General features: G+C 37.9%; 1 protein-coding gene across 3 annotated transcripts; it reads right to left on the bottom strand.

Annotated features, from left to right (window-relative positions):
- Positions 1-1,598: 1,598 nt before the first annotated feature.
- Positions 1,599-12,088, bottom strand: LOC136688765 (uncharacterized). Of its 3 annotated transcripts, none has more exons than XM_066662442.1 (12): positions 11,775-12,088; positions 7,308-7,386; positions 5,834-5,945; positions 5,600-5,740; positions 5,395-5,493; positions 5,256-5,306; positions 5,085-5,132; positions 4,343-4,381; positions 4,073-4,266; positions 3,191-3,350; positions 2,995-3,098; positions 1,599-2,033 (listed from the first exon to the last, which is right to left on the bottom strand). In XM_066662442.1, the coding sequence occupies exons 1-12, from the start codon at positions 11,933-11,935 to the stop codon at positions 1,968-1,970; spliced, it is 1,254 nt and encodes a 417-aa protein (XP_066518539.1). In that variant the 5' UTR covers positions 11,936-12,088; the 3' UTR covers positions 1,599-1,967. The 3 variants fall into 3 exon arrangements, with proteins under 3 accessions (XP_066518539.1, XP_066518540.1, XP_066518541.1); XM_066662443.1 differs by having other exon boundaries at positions 4,169-4,266; XM_066662444.1 differs by lacking the exon at positions 11,775-12,088 and having other exon boundaries at positions 5,834-6,918; positions 7,308-7,351.
- Between the last annotated feature and the right edge of the window lie 9,651 nt (positions 12,089-21,739).

The following is a 21,739-nucleotide window of genomic DNA, read 5'->3' as shown; positions in this document are numbered from 1 at the left end:
TGGCTGGAGGGAGACTTATACGATGAGGATTATTATTTTATGAGGATAATTGTATTGTTAACAAATGTTTCATGTTCATATAGTGACATTTAATTGTGACCAAATGTCCTCAGAGCCGGGACTACTACATTTTGACCAGGATATTTTGACCTGTCCTGGTACTGTTTGCCGCCAGATGGCAATGTTCCAGTTTGTAGAATCGCGCTACGTCGTTTTCGGAAAAGACCTAGTTTGCATAGCCGGGCCTTAGCGCCAATGAGATTCCGTAAGGGTGAGGCTTGTGCCGATGGGCGGAGCCTTTGGAGCAGCCCAGACCTGTGCGCCAGTGAGAGGTCTCGGAATAACAAAAGCGTAGAGAGAAAATCTTGAACTGTATTGCTCCAAAACCTCTTCTTTCTTTTCTTTCGTGTGCGTGTGTGCTTCACTGAGCTCGAGTGCGTCTCCCTCCGGCCGTGTCTATGATAACGGAGTTCTGATTCTGGCTGTGCTGAAATTTATCCCTCTTTTTTCTGTGGATTACACAAAAGGCAGTGTGTGCCTTCAGCGTAAAAGACTTCAGTTCGGTGAGTCAGGTTTAGTTCCATACAGGTATTCTTGGTTTATGTATGTATGTGTATATATATATATATATATATATATATATATATATATATATATATATATATATATATCCTTTCTGTTCCCCAACTACAACAGCATCACTCTGGGGCTTTGCATGGGCCGGAGACTGGGAGCTCTCGTTGCTTACTGGACTATAACATGTTCATACTGCAGCCAGAAGGGTTTTTATCTCAGTTCTGTCAAGATCCAGCACCAGGCAGCTTCATTTATTAGTCTTCTTTCAGGGTTTACTATGGTTTTGAAGATACTTTACTAAGCGTATGTCTCCTATAATAGTGTCAGTATAAACAACTGCTCGTTCAACTGTGGGCTATGACTCTTAATGATTTATAGCCTTCAGTGTTGAGATATATACGGCTTTATTGGGGCTTGAAGACGCTTTTCACGGTTTTAAAAGAAATAGACTGGGCTGAACAGTCTCCTCACATGTGGGAAAGGAAACCAGCACCAATACAGCAAGTGCCTTCATCATTCTGAACTGTTTGTGACCTACACGGTTTTACCTGACACTATCTATATAGACCTTAACAGATGAGCTGAGATACTCTTACCCAGCAAACACAGCTACGTATTCACAACGTGGTAAAAACCACTATATTAGTCATTTGGAACGTTGTGTAAATATTGTCAGAAAGTCAAAATGAAACACTTTATAGGGTTGTCACAACGTTTTTGTGCAACATTACACTACCATTCAGCAACAGATTTGCAACATTCCAGAAGGCCCCTTTCCTGTATTCTGCAACATTCTGACAACCTAAAATGTAATTACTCATTTATAGTCACAAAGTAGACATAAAGTTACATCACATTATGCAAATACTGTTCTATATTTCTCATAGTAACATTGTCAGTGCATTTTTCCTGATCCACATCATCAATCATTTTTAGTCTGTTACAAAATACGGACATTACTGTGGCCAGAACAGAGATACTTAAAAAACGAGATATCATAGATTAAATTATGTCATCCATTTTGTTTTCATATTTCAGCATAATTACATGATAATGTACTTGTCATAGTTTTGTTTCCAAAATTGCAATGATGCAAAACATAACTACAAGCATTACACAAACATAATAAATATCAGACAATCACAATAAAATTCAGAATGCAGTTTAATCAAAAATAATTTTACAAAAAGAGTATGCACGTTTATACACATTACACACAAACACAAACATACACTCTTTACAACAGTTAAGCTCCATCCACTCACATTGAAGTTAAGAACAAATTTTAAACACAGAGCACAATAAACAGGAGTCAGTCAGAACAAAGTTCATTTATTCACACAACAAAAACAGTCTGATGAATTCTAAGGAACAGTGAGGTTGGAAAATGTTCATGTAGAAGTAAAGAAATTATAAGATGGTGATTCAGATTCCACTGGGTCTGAGTTCGCCAAAGGCTGTGGAGGGGAGGAAATGAGACAATTCAAAAGTGATGAACATTGCTTGTATCCCTATAATTGTGCTACAATTGCCATATAAGGAGCACTGTGTAAGATTTAGTGACATGTAGCAGTGAATTGGAAAATCCCTCCCTTCTGGTGCATCCCCATCTTCTCTGCACCTATCCAAGTTTTTAGTGGGGCTCATTCTTTCGTTTTTTTTTCTACTGCACAGATATAAGATATAAGTTTGGTGCATGTACTGAGAGCAAGGCAGAAAACGCATGTCTCGAGCTGCAGCACCTGCATGGCCAAACATCATCATCTATGAAAATGATCACTGAATTCATGTTCTGTGACTCTTGAACATAACCATCTAAAAAACTTTTATCTAATTTTTTATTGCTTTGGAGAGCGGCTCCTTGTTTGCACGTGGTCATGCACTGTGAAATGCCATGCATCCCAAAAGCCCCTGAGTGTTTATATCCAACAAAAAATAATGGAAATCAGCATGAAGCTTCCTGTCAATTTGCAAACCTACAGAAAAGTGATGTATGAAATTACGAAATCAATCCAAGGTTCAGATGGAGTTTTTGTATGTGAAAGTAAACCAACTATGAGCTTCTTGCCCAACCAATTCCAGAAACGATCCTAGGTGAGGATTTGAGTATATGGGACTGGAAGTATGAAAGGTTAACAGTAGAAGTGACTGACATCTGACTGGTACAATGACCTCATGCAAGCTGTGCAGTGTTTTTGCCTCCTTAAAGTATGTTTTACTGTCAAACAAATGTTGAAAAAATAAAAATCGGTGCATCCCTACTTCTAATACCTAATGATGCTTCTCATAATGCTTCTAGCACACAGATTTGTAGTTACAGGTGATTATACTCTAATAAGCATATGGTTTTATATTGCATTTCTGCTAATTACTCCCCTAAATCTTACACACTGCATGTTTCACTAGATTTTTACTTACATTCCCTTTTCGTCGTGCAATCCCTGGTGCATGCTTCAGAGTTTCAGATATGTGAGCCTCAATGTCTGCTGCGTTTGATCCTGGTTGGCTTCTCATCACTGCTTCTGCATAGATGAAGCATACATTTTTAAACCCAATCAACATTGATTTTTTTCCATAAACATCTAAGCTCGCAAGTACAGAGAAATACACTCACTCATTATTACTCTGTAAATGGTTAGATTCTGAAGTGAGATTTTCCCTTTCCTTCCTTTCAGACTAAATGAAGCCCATATTCTTGAGGATGCAATTGTGCGCATTGTACGTCTTACTGAATCTCCAAGGGAATGCCCCCCTAAGGTGGCAAGGTACCTGACCTATGAAGAGAATTGTATAGTTTACAGTTTTAATTTTCCTATTTATTGGAAATATTTCAACTTATAAACAATGGATTGATGGTGCGTATGAGAGGGTTTGATGGTGTGTGTGAGAGAAAGTTTAATGGTGAGTGTGAGAGCGTTTGATGGTGTGTGTGAGAAGTTCAATGGTGTGTATAAAAGGGTTTGATGGTGTGTCAGAGTTTGATGGTGTGTATGAGAGGATTGACAGCGTGTGTTAGAGGTAAGTTTGAAATGGTTATTTAGTAATGAAAATGGTTTTATATTTACATTGATAAGTCAAAAAAAAACCTTTTACAGATTAACAATTAAATGGTTCTTTGCATCATGAAGGGTTTCTTCAGATTGATTGAAAATGTGCTATAGACGGTTTCTGTATAGTGCCTTTAAGAGAAGAGTTCTGTATGGCACCAAAAATGGTTCTATTGTTACAAGCTTAACATCATAACAATAGAAGATTACTTTTCTGAAAAGAACCATCTATAGCACATTCTCCATCAGTCTGAAGAACTCCTTCATGATGCAAAGAACCATTTAATCATGCAAAAGGTTCTTCGAGTGTTCAGGGTTCACACCATTTCCCTTAATAAAGAATCCTTATAAAACCATCAATTTTAACTGTGTAGTTGTCTATGCTGCATTTAAATTGGATTTGTAATTATGAATTTATTTTATATCATTGGATTAATTGAGCTTGTCACCATTTTTCTTTCTTCTTCTTCATCTTTCAGCTTAATTTCAATCTTATTAAAACCCTCCATATCATCCACAGTGACAAACTCCATATCCATTGGCACCTCACTTCTAGCATTAATCAGCTGTTTAAGGAGAAGGCTTTGTTCCTCCTGCTTCTGCAGTAGCTGGTCAAGTTTCATGAGGACATGCATTTGAAAATCTATGAAACAGAATTTTGTCAATATAATTTCCAAACATTATCAATAACATTAATGAACACTTACAAAGAAACTTACTGTCTCTTTGAGGAGGGCACTCTGGTTGAATGGGTGGTCCTAAAATAATTGCAGAAAACATTTATATTCTTAATATTCTGTTAAAATTCCAACAGGCAAAGGCTGTGTAGTAAATTATTATTTTACTGGTTGTTTTCCATATAAACAAACATCACTGTCTGAGGGCTAATGCTTCTCATAGTCACAATTCAGCAACTGTTGAAATGCAACAGAGACATTTCCACAGTATTTGCTATAATGTTTAAAAGTACAAACAAACAATTTTTTTGTTTTTCAGATATCAGCAGCCTGCATTTCTTGTCATTCATGCATGTTCTAAATCATTCCAATCAATGCCCACTCTTAATTATTCTAACTAATGCTGCTCTGTGTGTGTATGTATGTGTGTTTACTGCCCCTAATCCCTAGTATGAGAGTGTGTTCACTGCCATGAATGAGTTAAATGCAGTGGTCAAACTTTGTTGTACTATTGTACAATCATAAAGCATGTAAGAAGTAGTAAGATGTAATGCTTCAATCAAATCAGCATTTTGGCTTCCAATATTATATTAAGATTCTTCACTGACAAATATAAAAGTCACAATAAAGCCTTAAAACTAGTCAAGTAAACTAGAAAGGGTACACGAAACAATAATAATAATAAAATAAATAAATAAATAACAATGTACATTTTCCATACATGAAAACCAATACCAAACCTGCATCACAGAAAATAAAACAAAATGTATTCTCTGTAACTCACTTTGGGCCATTTCCAGTTCTCTACCCACAACCACAGGAATCTCGGACCCTATAAGTAACATAATAATGTCTACATTATTTCATTTATTTAAACATGCCAGATTTTCCCTTCTATTATTGTTTGTATGTATATGTGCATGTGGCTGTTTGTTATAAAAAGAAAATAACTCACAATTCGGCAAACTTGCTGGTTCTCTTGCCATATCCAACCCTCTTTCCATATCTAACACAGGCAATATAAACATTACATATACATGAATGCATTCAGACATACAACAGTTTTAATATTGATCAAATAAATAATGCCTTACCTTGGTAGAGAGCACATCTTGTTTGTGCAAGAAAGTCAGACAATCTAGGTGGAGATCTAGCTTGAACTTTAGGACCCTTGGTAGGTTGGAAACTATCATCTGCAGCACACAGTTAAGTAATATTTACTGATATATTGAACACCAAATTCTTAATATATTAAGACACATTGCCCTTTAAAATACATGCATCATATTAAATATTTACCATCCTCACTGGCAGAGGTATAACACAAATAGCGAGATGGTGGCCTCTTTTCCCTTAGCTTCTTCCCACTCCCATCTGACTCCTCTAAACAAGAAGTGTTCTCTGCCTTCCTCATTAGCTGATGAGCTGTTTTATAATCAACTTTGCAAAGAATTGGTGCCCAAGAGTTAAAATATTTGCTTCTAAACAATTAACAATAATGATTACAATGAGCCTTCAGAAATTGATACACACCTGATGATTTAAAAACTCTGACTTCAAGTTTTTTCCACAACGCTTTGTCGGGCAAAGATCCACGTTGAATCAATTTTTGTTTATTTTTAGGTGGCCAGTAGCAAAAGTGTCCCTAAACATATAAGTGAAGTTGAATTACTTTGATGGGCCTCAACCTTTGTTTTGCAAACTCTCATATTTGCTGCTTTCTAGATTTAATTAAGCAGCGATTTTCTACGTCATTCAAGTGAGTGTGTTTAAGGAAAACATCAAAATGTGCATGTAAGGGCTACTCTAAAGCCAGAACAGGAAGCCATAAAATTTACTAGCATTTCAAGTTTACTAGCAAGTAAGATCATGTTACATACTTTCAATACTACTCTTGAAACACTGGACAAGCTTTACAGACTGGTGACAAAAATCCAATTTAACAAAATAGTAAATTGCAATACACATGTCTAAAAATGTAAGGAGTATTGTTAATTTCATATTAGTGTTATATATTGAATGATCCTAGGATCAGGGACTACCTACCTTAAATCTACATTCACTGTTCTTTTATTAGCTCCACTGACCATACAGGAGCACTTTGTAGTTCCCCCTGTTATTCAATGGACAGGACCCATACAGAACCCCCACAGAGGGTATGATTTGGGTGTTGGATCATTCTCAGTGCTGCAGTGACACTGACATTGTGGTGGTGTGAGTGGATCCGACACATCAGTGCTTCACACATCAGAGCTTTTAAAACCTATGCACACTCACTGTCCACTCTAATAGACACTCCTAACTTGTTAGTCCACCATGTAGATGTAAAGTCAAAGACAGTAGCTGATCTGGTGCTGCAGAGTTTGTATAGGTTTTCCTCTAGTCCATCAGTGGACACAGGATGCAGCACACAGGACACTGTTGGCTGGAAATTTTTGGTTGATGGACTATTCTGAGTACAGCAGTGACCCTGAGGGCTTTAAAAATTCAGCAGCTGTGTCTGACCTCTTGTGCCAGCACAACACACACTAACACATCACCAACACGTCAGTGTCACTGCAGCGCTGAGAATGATCCACCACCCAATTCATGCCTGCTCTGTGCATCCTGTAGTGGTTCTGACCAATGAAAAACAGGGTGAAATCAGGATAAGAAAGTACGCAGAGAAACAGATGACTGCAGTCTAAATGTAGAACTACAAAGTGTTCTGGTGTTTTCAGTGGAGCTGATAAACTGGATGATGAGTATAGACACAAGGTAGGTTTTCCTAATTCAGTGTATAAATTGTTAACTACCTTAGTGTTTTAAACTGTAAGCTCTAAACTCTAACAGTATTTTAACTGAAATGAGGTTTTGTCAGCATACTGTAAAGTTCATACCTGTGTACAAACCAGTATGGATAGGTCAATTGTCATAGGTTTTGTTATAAAAACTACAAAAAACTGTGTACCAATCACATAATAATGGTATAGGAATTACATGCATTACATTAAAATAAAAATCTTACTTCAGATGTTCTCTCCACCCAGGAATCCGGGACAACAGCCACACTTCGCTCTTGTACAAATTCAAGAACTGAATACATACTGTTAACATATAAAAAAACATATATAAGTTGGAATCTGATATTCTATTGCACGTCATCAACTTAACCTTGAATCCAGTTTCTAGTCCTGAATTTTAAATAATTATTTATGTTTTGCGCTGCCTACCAGTGTTTAGTCTAGTCATTTTAGAATTCAGGAGCAGTAAACTGATTCAGGATTTGGAGTCGAAGACCTGTGCTGTATTATTGATGCTGAATGACAAGCAAATGTAAATATGAGGTACCTGACTTTTTTCTTGGCCACGAAATTTCACAATTCCATTTTACAATTATTGAATTCATTATTTATTCCTTGTTTGTTCATTTACATATATACATAGTTCTTGTTATTGCTGGGACGGCTAGTTACTGAATGCAGTTCATTCATTCACTCCTTATGAAGAAGGGTAAGGTACAAAATATGATTTCCTCGGTGAATTTTGATTGCCCTTTTCATGATTTTATTTTTTGGCACCATCCTTATGGTCATGTCTCCACAGTGAAATGTATATGCTCCAATGAATGTTGAATCACATGGCTCCACAAACATTGGCATTGGTTGGCTATAAATGCGGCACAAATATCCATTCTTTGTGTCATCAACAATTTCACAACACTGTCCATCCACTGACAGAAAAGCATTATCTGGTGTGTGACAAGTGAATGTTTCTCCTCTTTTTTTGGTTTGTAATGCCATTCCTGTCTCACTCTCCCAAATTCTTTTTGCAATCTGCACTAGTGGGTTTTTAGGGGATCTAACCATTTTCTTCAGTGTCTGCATGTAGTTCTCAAAAGGAAATCCAGAACAGTTATCCAGAGAATCATGAATGATTCCATCAGTTGCTATATGTAGCAAAGAATGCACATTGTATATTAAAAACTGAGATCCATATAGGTCCCTGCCTTCAGCTACAAAGTACTCCAAAAGACTTTGTGCATACATCCCATATTGTTTCACGTGGTCAGGACTTAACAAAATGCACAGTGCAACACTGAAACAAAGAAAATGCTCATATAGGTCTTGTCTAAGTACACCAGGCAAAACAACTTTACCTGTATATAGCATAAACTGTCTAAGTTCAGTTGCCTTCCATCTGTCTAGGTGTTTCAGACTCCTGGGTCTTCGGGCAAAACATGTGGGAATGTTTTTCTGGAGATCTATGAGCCTAGTACTAACAATTTCAACCTGTCCTGCAGACATCATTGTCTCCCTGCTTCGTCCTCTTTCTCCTCTTGTCCAGATGAGTAGTAATTTTTTCATGACACCAAGACAAGTCTGGTGCATATAATCAATTGGAAAAGCTTTTACCATGTCAATTGGTAGTTCACAAAATGGTGTACCACCATGATGGTGTTCAGCTTGGCTCTGTGTACGGAATGTCCTATCTGTTCTGAGAAATAAGTGATCTATTTGTTGGTATGTCACAGTATTCTGCCAGGTGCCTCTCTGGTGACATCTATCACACCCATAGTAAGCAGAGTATTGCTTGGTGTTTTTAACCATTGCACGTGCAGGTGCATCACAGACAACACATTTTATTTTGATTTTGATATTCTTTCCTCCTATGTCAAAACCATTTTGTAGTACATCTTTTAGATCAGAAATGGCATCTTCAAGAAAGGACAAGTCTGTTGGTCTATGGTTTCCTGAGGTTAGAGTGAGAGGGAAGACAAATAATGGATCTAAATGCACTGCGCATAGCACTGGCCACAAGCAAGTTGCTGAGCTCTTAAATAGTGGCAGCCCATCAATATTTAGGGAAAGCTCCAAATACTCTAATGATGCTATTTTGTCCTGTGAATAGCGTTCCATTAGTCTTGACAGTTGGTGTCTTAACTGAAAATGTACATACTGCATTCCAGATTTAATTGTTGTTTCTACAGATCTAGCTGTCTTCAGAAGTGTGCGGGTGGTTAAAGGTACTGTTAAACCAACAGAGCTAAGGATTTTCAAAAGATCATCAACAGCCCTATGTGAAGCACTGTTATCATTCACCCAGCATGCAAGCTGTTTCTGTATATCTTGTTTCAGCTCCTTTTTCCTCAGACTTGACTGAGAGGGAGTTGTTGCATTATATGTACATGTGTTACATGCAACACTGCAGCCAATCTCAACAGTGGCATCTTCGCTGTTTGCCTCAAATAAGGAATAATTGCAGTCAGTCTCATTGTCTTCCTGGCTGTATTCCTCAGACAAGTAAGGACTGCAAATTGTCCCTACAATAGGCTCCTGGCTGCTTGCCTCAGATATGAGAGAAGAAATTGTTATCATATTTTTTTCTGTTTTGTTTTCTGAGACCCCTAATCCTCCAAGAATTCTCCTGGCTGATCTCCATCTTTTGAGGTAGTCTTTCCTGCTCCATCCTCTTTTAACCATCCTTAAATATTAAGAGGTCCAATTTAAAGTCAGAAACTCATCAACTGTTATCACAAATCCATTATTATATTGCTGTAAAATAAGAGTGTAGGAGTGACTGGGTCATTAAATAATTTAAAATATAATTTACTCTGACATGCCAAATGTCGTAGAATAGCAGTTTGTGAATTGATTATTAAGTGATGTTACCTTAAAAGACTGTTTGAACGACGTGATAGTGGGTGCCAGACAGATGGGACATAACATTTTCAAAGTTTTGTGGCCATTTAATATTACTCAATCCATTGTACAGGGAATACATCATAGAAGGCATTACCACCCACAGTTTATAGCACAGTGTCCACCCACAAGAAGACCTACCAGAGTGCCTCTGTTCAAACCATGAAACCAAACACCACATTACATGGGCTCAGAAGGTTGCTAAAAGGACGCTAGAAGACTGGCAACATGTGGCTTGGTCCAATGAATCGGTTGTTTTGGACTGATTGTACAGTGTGTATGTGACCCAGACCCCATGAAGACATGGACTGGTGGACCTTGTGCTCCCATATCCTGCTGAAGCTAAAGAACATTGCACTGACCTGTGATCGCTTGTCTTGGTAAAGTCTTCGATTATGTATTCCTTGCACATGTTATACTGTAGATAGAGGAATGTTAAATGCCCACTCAACTTTGGAAGTGGAACATGCCATCTGTCTGACACATGCTCTCTTGCCTTTTCCAAACTCTGATAATATATGTCGCCTTGACATTAGCATGCTGGCCAATGTTCAACCTCACTCACAGGATAACACCTCACAATGTATACAGGTACGGGCATTGCCAAGTCATCCTCTGAGGTAACACTTGAAAATCAATTTACATAACGCTACTCCATGACATTTGGCATGTCACTGTACATTAATAAATATCGCATTGGGAAAATAAATATTACAAACTATTCATTTACAGTATTTTTACATATTTGATTACATATTTTAAAAATTCTTTGAACAATAAATTGATAAATAAATATACATTGATGTATAATGAGTTAATGCATGAGTTCATTATTCTGAATAATTCATTTTTGTTTAGAGCATCCTTGATAGTGTCCTAATTACCCGAGACCTGTAAATTTGCACATTAGTAGTATTTAAGTGTAGAATAGAAACGTTTTAAACATTTTAACTAAAGTAAATGGGTTTTACATTATTGAGAATATGGATTAAAAACTTTTGTATTATTATTCTAAACTTCTAAATGGTAGGTTAGACCTATACGCAATTATTAATTACGAGATGATAAATGTATTTCAACATGTGGACGACAGGAAAACGGAAAAAAGAAATGCACACATTAAGTCCAGCTACCTCATAGTATCCACATAACACAACAGCAAGTGAAATTGCCTACAATTTATTGTTTGGGCAGTTAAAAGGTAGACATACCAAGACATTTATGTGAAATGCGTCTGACTGAACTTACAGTGAGATGCGTTAGCATTTGCCAATTAACCCATTCATGGCACTCGCAGTCACTCAAACTCTCTTTTGTTCAGACACACACCTCTATCAACATTTCCCTCAGTTGTAGCTATACAGTACGATGGCAAAAAGACAAAAGTATTTTGTCTATTGTAGTCATAGGAGTTTTAGAATCAGAAGAGTCGACTCACAACACCCTTTTGCCACACTAATACTCGTTTAAAACGTCAAAATAACTTCAGGACCAACGAAAAAGGCAGGCGACTATTGGAAGAGGTGTGGGACTCGAATGCTCTTTAAAATTATAGTTTTAAATATTAGTATATTAGTATAACTTATTAGTTATACGTTCTGTTCAGTAACATTAGCTAACTAGCTAACATCAATTGTACAAACAATGCTGATAAACTAAGCAAGAATACTGACCTATCTACCCAGAATTGTCTGTAAATGGGGACTATGGTAGTACGTATATAGTATACAAAATATACATTCGAAAATGTTCTAAAATTTATATTTTATAGTCATAATTTATAAATCACTCACCTGAAATCCTGTGAGACTTCTACGCAGCAACGGTTCTTCGCCAACTGACAAAAAATTGAATTTCTCTCGTGCCCTCTAGGAGCAGGTTGCAGAAAGGTGGACACAAGGTTGCAGCGGGACCAGTAGAATCTGATTCGCGCAGTTGTCATAACGTACTTCATTGGTTATGTTGGCACCAACCCACATAGTTCATAACTGCAACCTTTATCAATAGGTTGATAGAAAGTAGATGCAGGGTTTTATTGCCACCAACCTTAGTGCAACATATTAACAACATAGTAAGAGAGTGCCTGTTAAGTAACGTGGCCACCAACATAACCACTCCTAAAATACAACGTTGTGTGGAAGTTGTGTGTTTGCTGGGTACATGATACATTAGAAACATGCCCAACAAAGTCCAGAATAGTGTCACTGCAGGAAGGAGAAGGCTCCTGTTGGGACTAACGCTCCTGTCGTTTCTTTCCTTTCAGTCATTGCTCATTGTAGTCACTACACGTTTTAGGGTTGAATGGTGTTTAATTTGGCTAATGCTATCAAAAGTACTCATATTTTGTTTAAAAAGTTAGGGTACACACGACACCGAGCAGATTTGGGTCGCGTTTGTGTCTGCTAATATGTATTTAATAATATGTGACCCCCTTGAATTTTGAAAATGCCGTTTTACGTTGCCATTTCCTCAAGGAACATTACTTTTGTCAATTTAACGGTTTCAAACGTATAGTTTCCATCAGTTGCCAAAACAGTCCCGTCATTTCCATTTTACAGTAAGGTAGTAACTGAAATGTGCCTCTCCAATCTAAACACCAGTTTGGAACAGTCCTCTCAGGAGTGGGACGCAGTGTGTTCCTCGGCTGGTGAAAAAGTTAACTAAAGCTAAAGCTGAGGAGTTTTGTGTCACCTATTGGCTGTGGTGATGGCTTCTGGGTGCTGTGACCCCTGCAAGGTGAAGAAGCAGTGTTTCACAGTTTCAAGCTGCCATTTCCCTGGAATGCATTTACTTTTATTTTTACATATTTATGCTTTTCAATTCTAAAAATGAAAGAATGGTGGTTCTGATGAGACACTTTCCATTGCGAAAGTGTTTTTCAGATCGATGGGAAATGTATACGGTGCTAGATAGAATCTTTTGGAAAATGTTTCTGTATATATGGTTCAACTCTTACAAGCTTGAACATAGCAGAACCATTTTTGTACCTTATAGATCCATTTCCAAAAAGGTTTTATACAGGATCAAATACAATGCATTCTCCATCAATCTGATGAATTTCATAATGCAAAAATCCTTTTAGCAAGCAAACACTTCTTGAGCCTTGATCGATCTTTTAAACACTTCCTTTCTGAAAAACCCTTGAAGGATCATATTTTTTAAGAGTGCACCTTTTTGGCATAATTAACCAATAAAATAAATAAAAAAAAATCTGAATCATAAATACTTCCTTCCTTCTTCCTGTTGTAAGAAGTGTTTCTTATCTGTGGGAGCACTTTTGAATCTTCTGAAGTAGAGTCTGTCAGATTCACATTTCTGTGAAAGAATAGCATTCATTGGTTTCAAATGTGTGGCTTCCACGTGTTTAACATTAAGATATGACAATGTATTAGTAGAATAATAACAGTGTTAATAGTAAATAGTCACAAATATATTTGTTGAATCTGGCATTAGTGAGTGTTAGCTGTGTGAAAAGCTACAAACTAAAGTTTAAACTGAATTGTGTCTACTTGTGTTTATGCATTTTTGGCTGCCATTTTGTGTTAGAATAATTCCTAATGATGTTGTTTCTGTCTCAAGCTATGTGGCATAGGCCTAAACAGTGGAAAGACCAAGTGATTTGAATCTAATTCTATCAATTCCACTTGGATAAAATAGTTATACTTTCATTCAGTTCACTTGCGTTCGGTCATAATTGCTGTTGCAGTGTATTTTATTCATGTTCAATCTATGCAGGCATCACAGTGTTTTGAGCTTTTTTTGTAGGCTCTTTTTAAATAGCTGTGTATGAAATTGACTGCCCTGCCTAAATTGCCCAGGTTTCTATGTCTGTTTTAAGTCAGCCCTTCTTTGTTAGCTGGTTGAAAACATGAGGGGATATAGCAGCTGGGGCCACAATAGCACAGGGTCAGAGGGCAGTCAGTCAGTTGTGGGCTGGGCTCTGAAACTGAAGGAAGACGTCATTCTCTTTGTATTAATCTGGGTGTGACCTTCAAGAAGTAGCAGCAGGATAGAGCATTGCACCATGTTGCAAACAAGGAAAAAATACATTTTCAGCTTTTTTGGGCTACACCGCTAATGAATACACTCTGCTTGTTCAGTAGAATCTCAGGGAGGAGAATGTATTAAAGTGTTGAACACAGTTCTACATGCTTTTTTTAATTTTATGAATTTGAAATATAAATGTTTAACTGTGATATTACGCTTCTCAGCATATAGTTATTTCAACACTTCACACTGCAAGATCACAGCTGGAAGTGCTGCCCAATGTCAAAGAGCGAGACCTCTAATTAGCTCAGTGTCACGTTCCATCTTTACCTCCAATAAGTGTTTTCTAATAGCATGTGAGTTACTCCAATTCATGTCAGCATGCCATTTTTGTCCCACCTGACGTAAAGCCTGGATATGTTGGTAAATTAGCTTCATGAGAGAAATTAGGAGATTAAGGAAGGCACCGGCAAATGAATCACAGGGAATAGGCCAGGAATATGTTGCGGAATATCTGGAAATTAAAGAAAGCACTGTCGTGGCAGCTAATAGGCCAACAGCCTGAATGATTCATGAAGACATGTTCTTTTCAGGGCACCACGTGATTTGTGCCTCATCAGAGACTAAAGTGACTAAAAATCCAAAATGGGATGAAGGCACATGTATAACAGACAGTGGCTTCATGGAGAAGATTTCTGGTGAAGAGCCCAGATCCATCTCGAGAACAAAGCAGTGATTAAAGCCTAATTAAAATCAGATGTTTCATCATAACATGTCAGTAACAAAACCATAAAAGCTTGATTCAATCTCATTTTCAACTCTGTATTTCTCAGAGTAAATCTCATAACAAATTTGGTCAATTAAAACAACACTAGGTAGTACTTTTACATTCAAAGGACTGCTTTTTTTACATGCTCTTCTGACCTGTGATATGAACTCTCTATAAATGCTACTCCAAAAGATTGGTTTCTGGTCTGTGCAGTAAAATGAATTACACACTGCAACTTTAGGAGGAGACCTGGAGCAAAAATACCAAAACTTACCTAGTGCCTAAATTTAGAGTCTTACCTAATCTTACCTAAATTTACAGTCAGCTGTCAAAACATGATTGGAATTCTTCATATTTGAGCCAGTGTGAGTTTTGAGGCTAAATTTGCTAACGAACACTGGAAGTAAATAGCCACCCAAATAGCCTTTGTAAATTCATGCCAGGTTTTAAGGCATAATAGAGTAGTCTGTGAGTTTGAGAACACTTTAATCCTTACTGTACAAAATGAGACAGCAATTGGATTAACCAGAATTGCCTTCTTTTTCTTAGCAAAGTTTAGTATCAGTGTTCATGTTCACCTCATATTTTGTGGCCCCTAAAGGGGCCCCAGACCCACCGCGACCCTGAGCTGGATAAGTGGTTACAGACAATGAATGAATGAAATAATGGTAGTTCCAGTTTTAATTTAAATGTGAATAAGTTCAGTTTGTGCAGCTCTACTAAAATATATATATTTAACGCAAATTTAAATTGCTTTTTCAACATATTTCAAAGTAACTATATTAGTTTTTAGGGATGTATTAATGAGAGTTATTAGCTTCATAGCTCTAGATCTAACCTAACAAAACAAAATTTGGAAACATGTATTTGGCAGATTTGATTGTGGGGCTAGTGGGAAATCAGAAACAGCAAAAAATAAGTCAATATTACCCACATACTGAGCAGAAATAGAGCAATATCCTCATCTTGGTTCATACTTTTCAAAATTTCTCCTCTTTGATGTCTAAAAACTTGTATTTTCTGTGCCATGAGCAGAGAGAGAAAAAGCCTAGCATACCATTATTATTTTTTTAACCCATTTACTGACACCAGGGCTGCAGACAAACTGAAGTGCTGGCACATGGTGAGGAAACACAGTGAGAAAAATGTTTTTTGATTTAAATCGTGAACGTCACCTTTAAGACCAGCTTTAGATATAACATTACTAAACATCGGTGACAAGCCATGGACAGCTTACTGACAGGATATGATGAAGATGAGGATTAGGATGATGTAAACAGCTTTCCTAGCTGTCCTAGCTCCACAAGTTGCTGCATGTTATCACAGTGTTTACTGTTCAGAGGTTTTGAAAGAGAAAAGCCCATTTGACTGTTTGCCTGGCGTGTATGGGGTCAACATTGTGCATCATTTGGATATCAGGTCTATGTATGAAAAGCACATTTTAAGGAGTGATTGTTTACATCATACGTGACCAGTAAAACAAATTTTGTTTTGGGAGGAGCCATCTCTGCAGACAACACATATTGAAATAAAATCCATTTAAAATAAACAAAACTGAAGACAGAAACCTAGGATTTTTTTTTGTGTTACTATATGCGGTGGCCGATGCCAAGTTTTAAAAAGGCGCTAACTGTCCTTTGTAAAAGACTCAAATATTCTGCTGTGGTTTCTACTGAAACTGTTGTGTCACTGTGGGGGTGGATCTGATAAATGTGAGACAGTCTGCAGGAGAGGAGCGTTCTTCTGTAGCTGCGGAAGCTTCATCTTCAGGCTTGCTGTGTGTGTTTATATGTGTGTAAGAGAGAAGTTTTATGATGCCATATGCTTGCGAGCACATGTGTGTGTGTGTGTGTGTGTCTCAGTCGCAAGTTTCTGTTTGCAGCACAGTTTCGGTGTGGATACGGAGATTAAGCAATGAGAGAAGAGATTCCCTAGAGATTCCTCAGCCTCTCATTATAGTCGAAACAGGGGCTGTGTAGGTTCTATCCATCTGTTGGGCTTCAAACAGCAGGCCACTCCACCTCCCGCTTACCACTCATGCATTGCTACAATAGTCATTTCCTTCATACACACACATTAAACTGTGGAGAGAAAATGATGATATCCTTGTACACAGGAAGAGGCTTGTGATGAATGAACAGTGCTGATTTTACTCAAGCGGCACTCATTTTAGCAGAAGTTCCACTGTATAATTCCCATATAATTAAAGGAATCAGCTACTTTAAAGGAGACATGAAAAACGTCCTCCTGCCCTCCTCCAGAAATGACATAGTGCAGTTTCTGTTATTAGTTAGTTAGTTATTTATGTTCTTACATTAATAATCAGATATAACAAATAGATAGAAAGGGCAACAGTGACCTGTTTGCCAAATAGTGAACCCACATCCATCTACATTGTTAAACCTCAGATCTTGCTGGATACTGATCTTACTTTGTCATCTCCATCAGTCGACCTGAAGCCTATTGGCTTCATCACACATTTGTTAATACATTTAACCATTTACTTAATTAACCACCAATAGAGTGTCCTTTTATACATTAACCTTAATATGTGAAATAATAATATAAGAAATAATAAGCTTGTTCTTTACATTGACATTCTCAGTAAGAAGGTCTCTGACACTTTCACGATTAGACAATAAAGGGGTCACTAATTTTCATCCTATCTCTGTGTTACAAACGATTATTAATGACCTATAAAATGTCTACAACCAAAATAAGAATCATGTAATAGACAGGTTTTTAAACCGTTTAAAAATTTAGTCTTATTTTTAAAGTGGTACCCTATTCTCCCTATTACAGGTCAGTGAATAATCACAATGGATTTGGAGCCATATTTTTAATGTAGAAATACCACCTATTATTTTTTTATTTTATTTATAGTTTTGTTTTAAGAAACAGGCGCTGAAACCTGTCGTCCCAAACAGGGCTGTTTAAGGCCCATTTACGTTCCTGTGTGGACTTGCAGAGCCTATAACGTAGACTGGATTTGAATTGGTGTAGCTGAAGGAGCAGCCTGGCTGTAGCTTGCTGCGCTGTGATCTGCAAGTGAAGCATTTCTTTCCTCCGAGCGTGTTTCACATCACAGTCAGATCTGATAATGCCGCAGCCAGATTTGCAGACTCAGATGGACCAGAACTGCGTCCCTGAATTTGCCGCTCCTATTTTTCCATCCGTCTCTCAGTCTGAATATCTGTCAGACTTCCAGCTGCTCTGCAGATGAGGCAGCTGTGGCCAAGGTAACCACTCTGAGTGGGAGGATGCAGGAGGAGGAGGAGGAGGAGGAGAAAGGCAAAATGTTCTCTAAAATATTTCACAAACCATGGGAATATTTGCTCAGTTTCCGAGCAAAGGGAGAGAAAGCAGCGATGGCTTTGCCGTTAGCGAGAGAGTGCAGATGGCCTTTTTAATCTGACCTGACTTTCGTCCTCGCTTTGGATGCCTTCTTTTACTCTGTGCGGTCATTGCCAGACTGTGTCTGTGTTGCAGAGAGACAAACGCTTTCATTGTCCGTCCCTGTGATGAGCCAGCAAGGCTGTTCAGGGTGATGAGACACACACTCGTGCTTGAAGAGACAACTAAGTGTTACAATGAGAAGGGGATTTATAGCTGCACAGATAAATGAACAGACAGACAGAATATTTGGCCAAATGCTTGTGGACATCTGCTTAAAAGGCGACACGGACGATTCTGGATGACTACAGTTCTCACAACACCCCCCATAATATCCTCATTCGTTTCATGCTTTTCAAAGTGTGGAGGTCTCTTCACCGTCTAAACACCTCCAAATGCCGTTCCTTGGCCGTGCCTAAGTAGGCAACAGAGGGAAAGAGCTTCTGAGCCATTTTGGAAAAAGTGTATTTGGTTCTAATTGTGAACATAGCCCTTAACTATTCCCTAATTAATACCCCAAAAGCATTTATAAGTAGTTTACACATGCCCCTTTGCTGAGTTGTTATGCTTTGTTCCATTTGAACATGGAAGTTGGATTTTCAGAGTTCAGAGTAGGAAATTTCAGCTGGAGAGCCCCCACAAGACAGATTTCCTACTCAGAAGGTTGGGGGAGCCTCACCAACCCCAAATTCAGAATCTAAGATGGCTGTCCAAACATCAGCAGTGTTTAAAAGCAGTAACAGCTTCAACATCTGGGATGTCTGGTAAATGGAACACAGCTTTAGAGTGACTCTCTCTCTCTCTGAATAAATAATTGTTGGTTTTGTGTTTAAGGCTACATCACGAGGCTTATATAGGCCTCACGGCCCTAATTTTCAGAACAGCAAAAAACTTACAGTACACAAATGAGAGTTTTGTCTACATATTCCAAAAAATCTTTGTCTACACCAACAGCGTTTTCAGAAATACACACACACATATATATATATATATATATACCAAACGACTCATAAAACATTTTTATTTCTCTATATTTTCTTTCTTCCATTTGTGTTTTTATAGTATTCTTCCTTAAACATTCAGTAGAATTCAGCTGTTCACTCAGTCTTTCTCTATATTTTTTTCCACTGCATTGAACCCACATGACTCTGTTCGACTCGGCACGGCTTTTCTGCTTTTCCACTGGCCAAATCTAGTACCTTGTCCCTGGAACCGGGTATGTTTTCAGTCCCAGTTCATTTGGGGTTCCAACTGTGCCAAGTAGGTACTAAATGGTGACTTGATTGATGCAGATCACTGATTGGCCAGAGCCATGTCAATCACCACGACCACCAGAGCTCATTCAAATCCAGTACAAACCGTCGCTTGTTAAATCTCTTAAATTACAGCTGCTTTCACATTTATTTTTTTTTATCGGACTCACAAGGGCAGCTCGTAACTTTACCTCAGGGTGTTTTGAAGAGGTTTATATGCTCCTTGGGCCGATCTTCGTTGTGGATTTCAAAGCCAGCAATTTTCTGGTAGAGACTGGGTTTTGTGACATCACTGGCTCCATTTCATGGGGGAGCTGTGCCAGTGGAAAAGCGACAAACTTTAAGGGTGCCGAACCACTCGTGTAGAGCCGGACCCATGCGGTGGAAAGGTACCATGTGTCTCTCTTTCCCTGTCTGTTTCGTTCTCTCACACACACACACACACACACACACACTCACTCACTCACTCACTCACTCACACACACACACACAAACACACACACACACACACACACCCTGTTTTCCATAAGCTCAGTTTTGGCTATTTCGTCCTTAGAGAATAATGTGGACAGGAGACCAACACAGATGACGACCTTCGTTTTTCTTGTGTATGGGACCTTGGTTACAGATTGAAGTTGATACGGGTTCATAGTAGGATGTGAAATGGAATTTGAATTGGAAACATGCCTTGTTACATTGTTACGGCTTGTTATGGTCCAGTGTAAGTTCCGGACAGGAATATGGATTGGTGATGGTGGAATGGTTAGCCCTATCCTTCTGCTATCCGATGAATGGGACCTGATACTGATACATGATTGGATCTGGCCCAGCGCTACTGTATACATTTAAATATCATAACTATCACAAATATCATACAAGCGTAGCAAAAGTGAGCAGTTATTGTCCTTCTCCAAGTGTGTTGAGCTGTCAAGTGACATTGTGTTAGAGCCAGTTAAAAAAGGTGCAGTATCTGGCTTCAAATGTCTCAGAGGATACATGTGCTAGTGTGGCAACATTGTGTGATTGTTCTAGATAGTTCTAGCTAATGAGTGGAGTTGGCAATGATTAAAATAGGATAAAGAAGATTAACAGAATTTATTTAGCGAGACACAGCTCATAATGATAAAGGCGGAAGAACACTGTTACTAAAGAATTGCTAAAGTAGGTGCAGAATATTATTAAGCAATATACTGTCTGGGATGGTGAGCTGAGAGCCATTGAGTCTGGAAGAAGGTCAATAATTTCCTGGCTATAGGATAATTCGTTATAGAGGCTAATGGTCATAGGGATTCCCAGAGTGCTGTTAATGTTCTGCTGCTATGGAAACTACAGTGTTTTAAAGTTGCTGTATATATTTTCAATCCAATACATTTTTTACCAAGGGGAAAAAAAAAGTAGCTCTGGCCAAGAGACAGCACTGCTGTTTGCCCTGCTGCCAAGTTCAAAGATCATCAGTAGGTGTCAGAATCTTATATAGCACCTTTAAGTATACTTGTCTATAGTGACATTGAAAGTCACTTTGTATATGCTTTGTTTTAAAGGGGACATATTGAGGGGGAAAATTATCTTTTTCAGTGCTTGTACATACTAGTTTGGTGAATTTGAGGGTCTTATGACTAGGGTTGCAAAATTCAGGAATTTTCAAAATTGTGAAATTTACCATGGGAATTAACAAGAATTAGCAGGTAATTATGGGAATTAAAAGGAATTAATGGGAATAAAATGGGAATATTTGAAGCGAAAAGTGAGAAAATTACATATAGTTGGTAAAAAAAAAGACACTGAAGCATAATCTTAGCTAGAATAATTAGATATGATACCAAAACTGTTGAATAGAAAAGCTGCTCCTCAATCCTCAATCCCAGGTACATGGCACATAACACACTGAAGGGCTATTGAGACCACACCCCTTGCATGCACTGTTCATTCCTCCATCACATGTATAGCATATGTCCAGATGATTTCTTGAAATTTGACACTAACTGCTACTGAAAGCACACATTTAGACCAAATTGAGATTCATAATTGATTGACAATTGTAGCATTGAAACATTTAAACAACTATTAAATCAAGTTGTAATTTCACAGTTGCTTGCGATCTGCTAAATCAGAAAAACTCAATGGGCAATTTCATTTAAGAGACTAGTTTACCAAGGCTAGCATAGGCTAACTACCTGTATTTTTTGTCTCAACAGGTTTCTGTGTTCAAGAATTATTTATTCATTCCTTATCTGTAACTGTTTATCCAGTTCAGGGTCTCAGTGGATCCAGAGCCAGTCCTTCACAGGACAACACACACACATTCACACCTATGGACACTTTACTTTTTGAGTTGCCAATCCACCTACCAACATGT

Source organism: Hoplias malabaricus, chromosome 1 (genome assembly GCF_029633855.1).
Source record: "Hoplias malabaricus isolate fHopMal1 chromosome 1, fHopMal1.hap1, whole genome shotgun sequence".
In the NCBI taxonomy this organism is placed as follows: Eukaryota; Metazoa; Chordata; class Actinopteri; order Characiformes; family Erythrinidae; genus Hoplias; species Hoplias malabaricus.
Note: the sequence above shows the minus strand (reverse complement) of the source record. Positions and strands in the feature narration are given on the sequence as shown.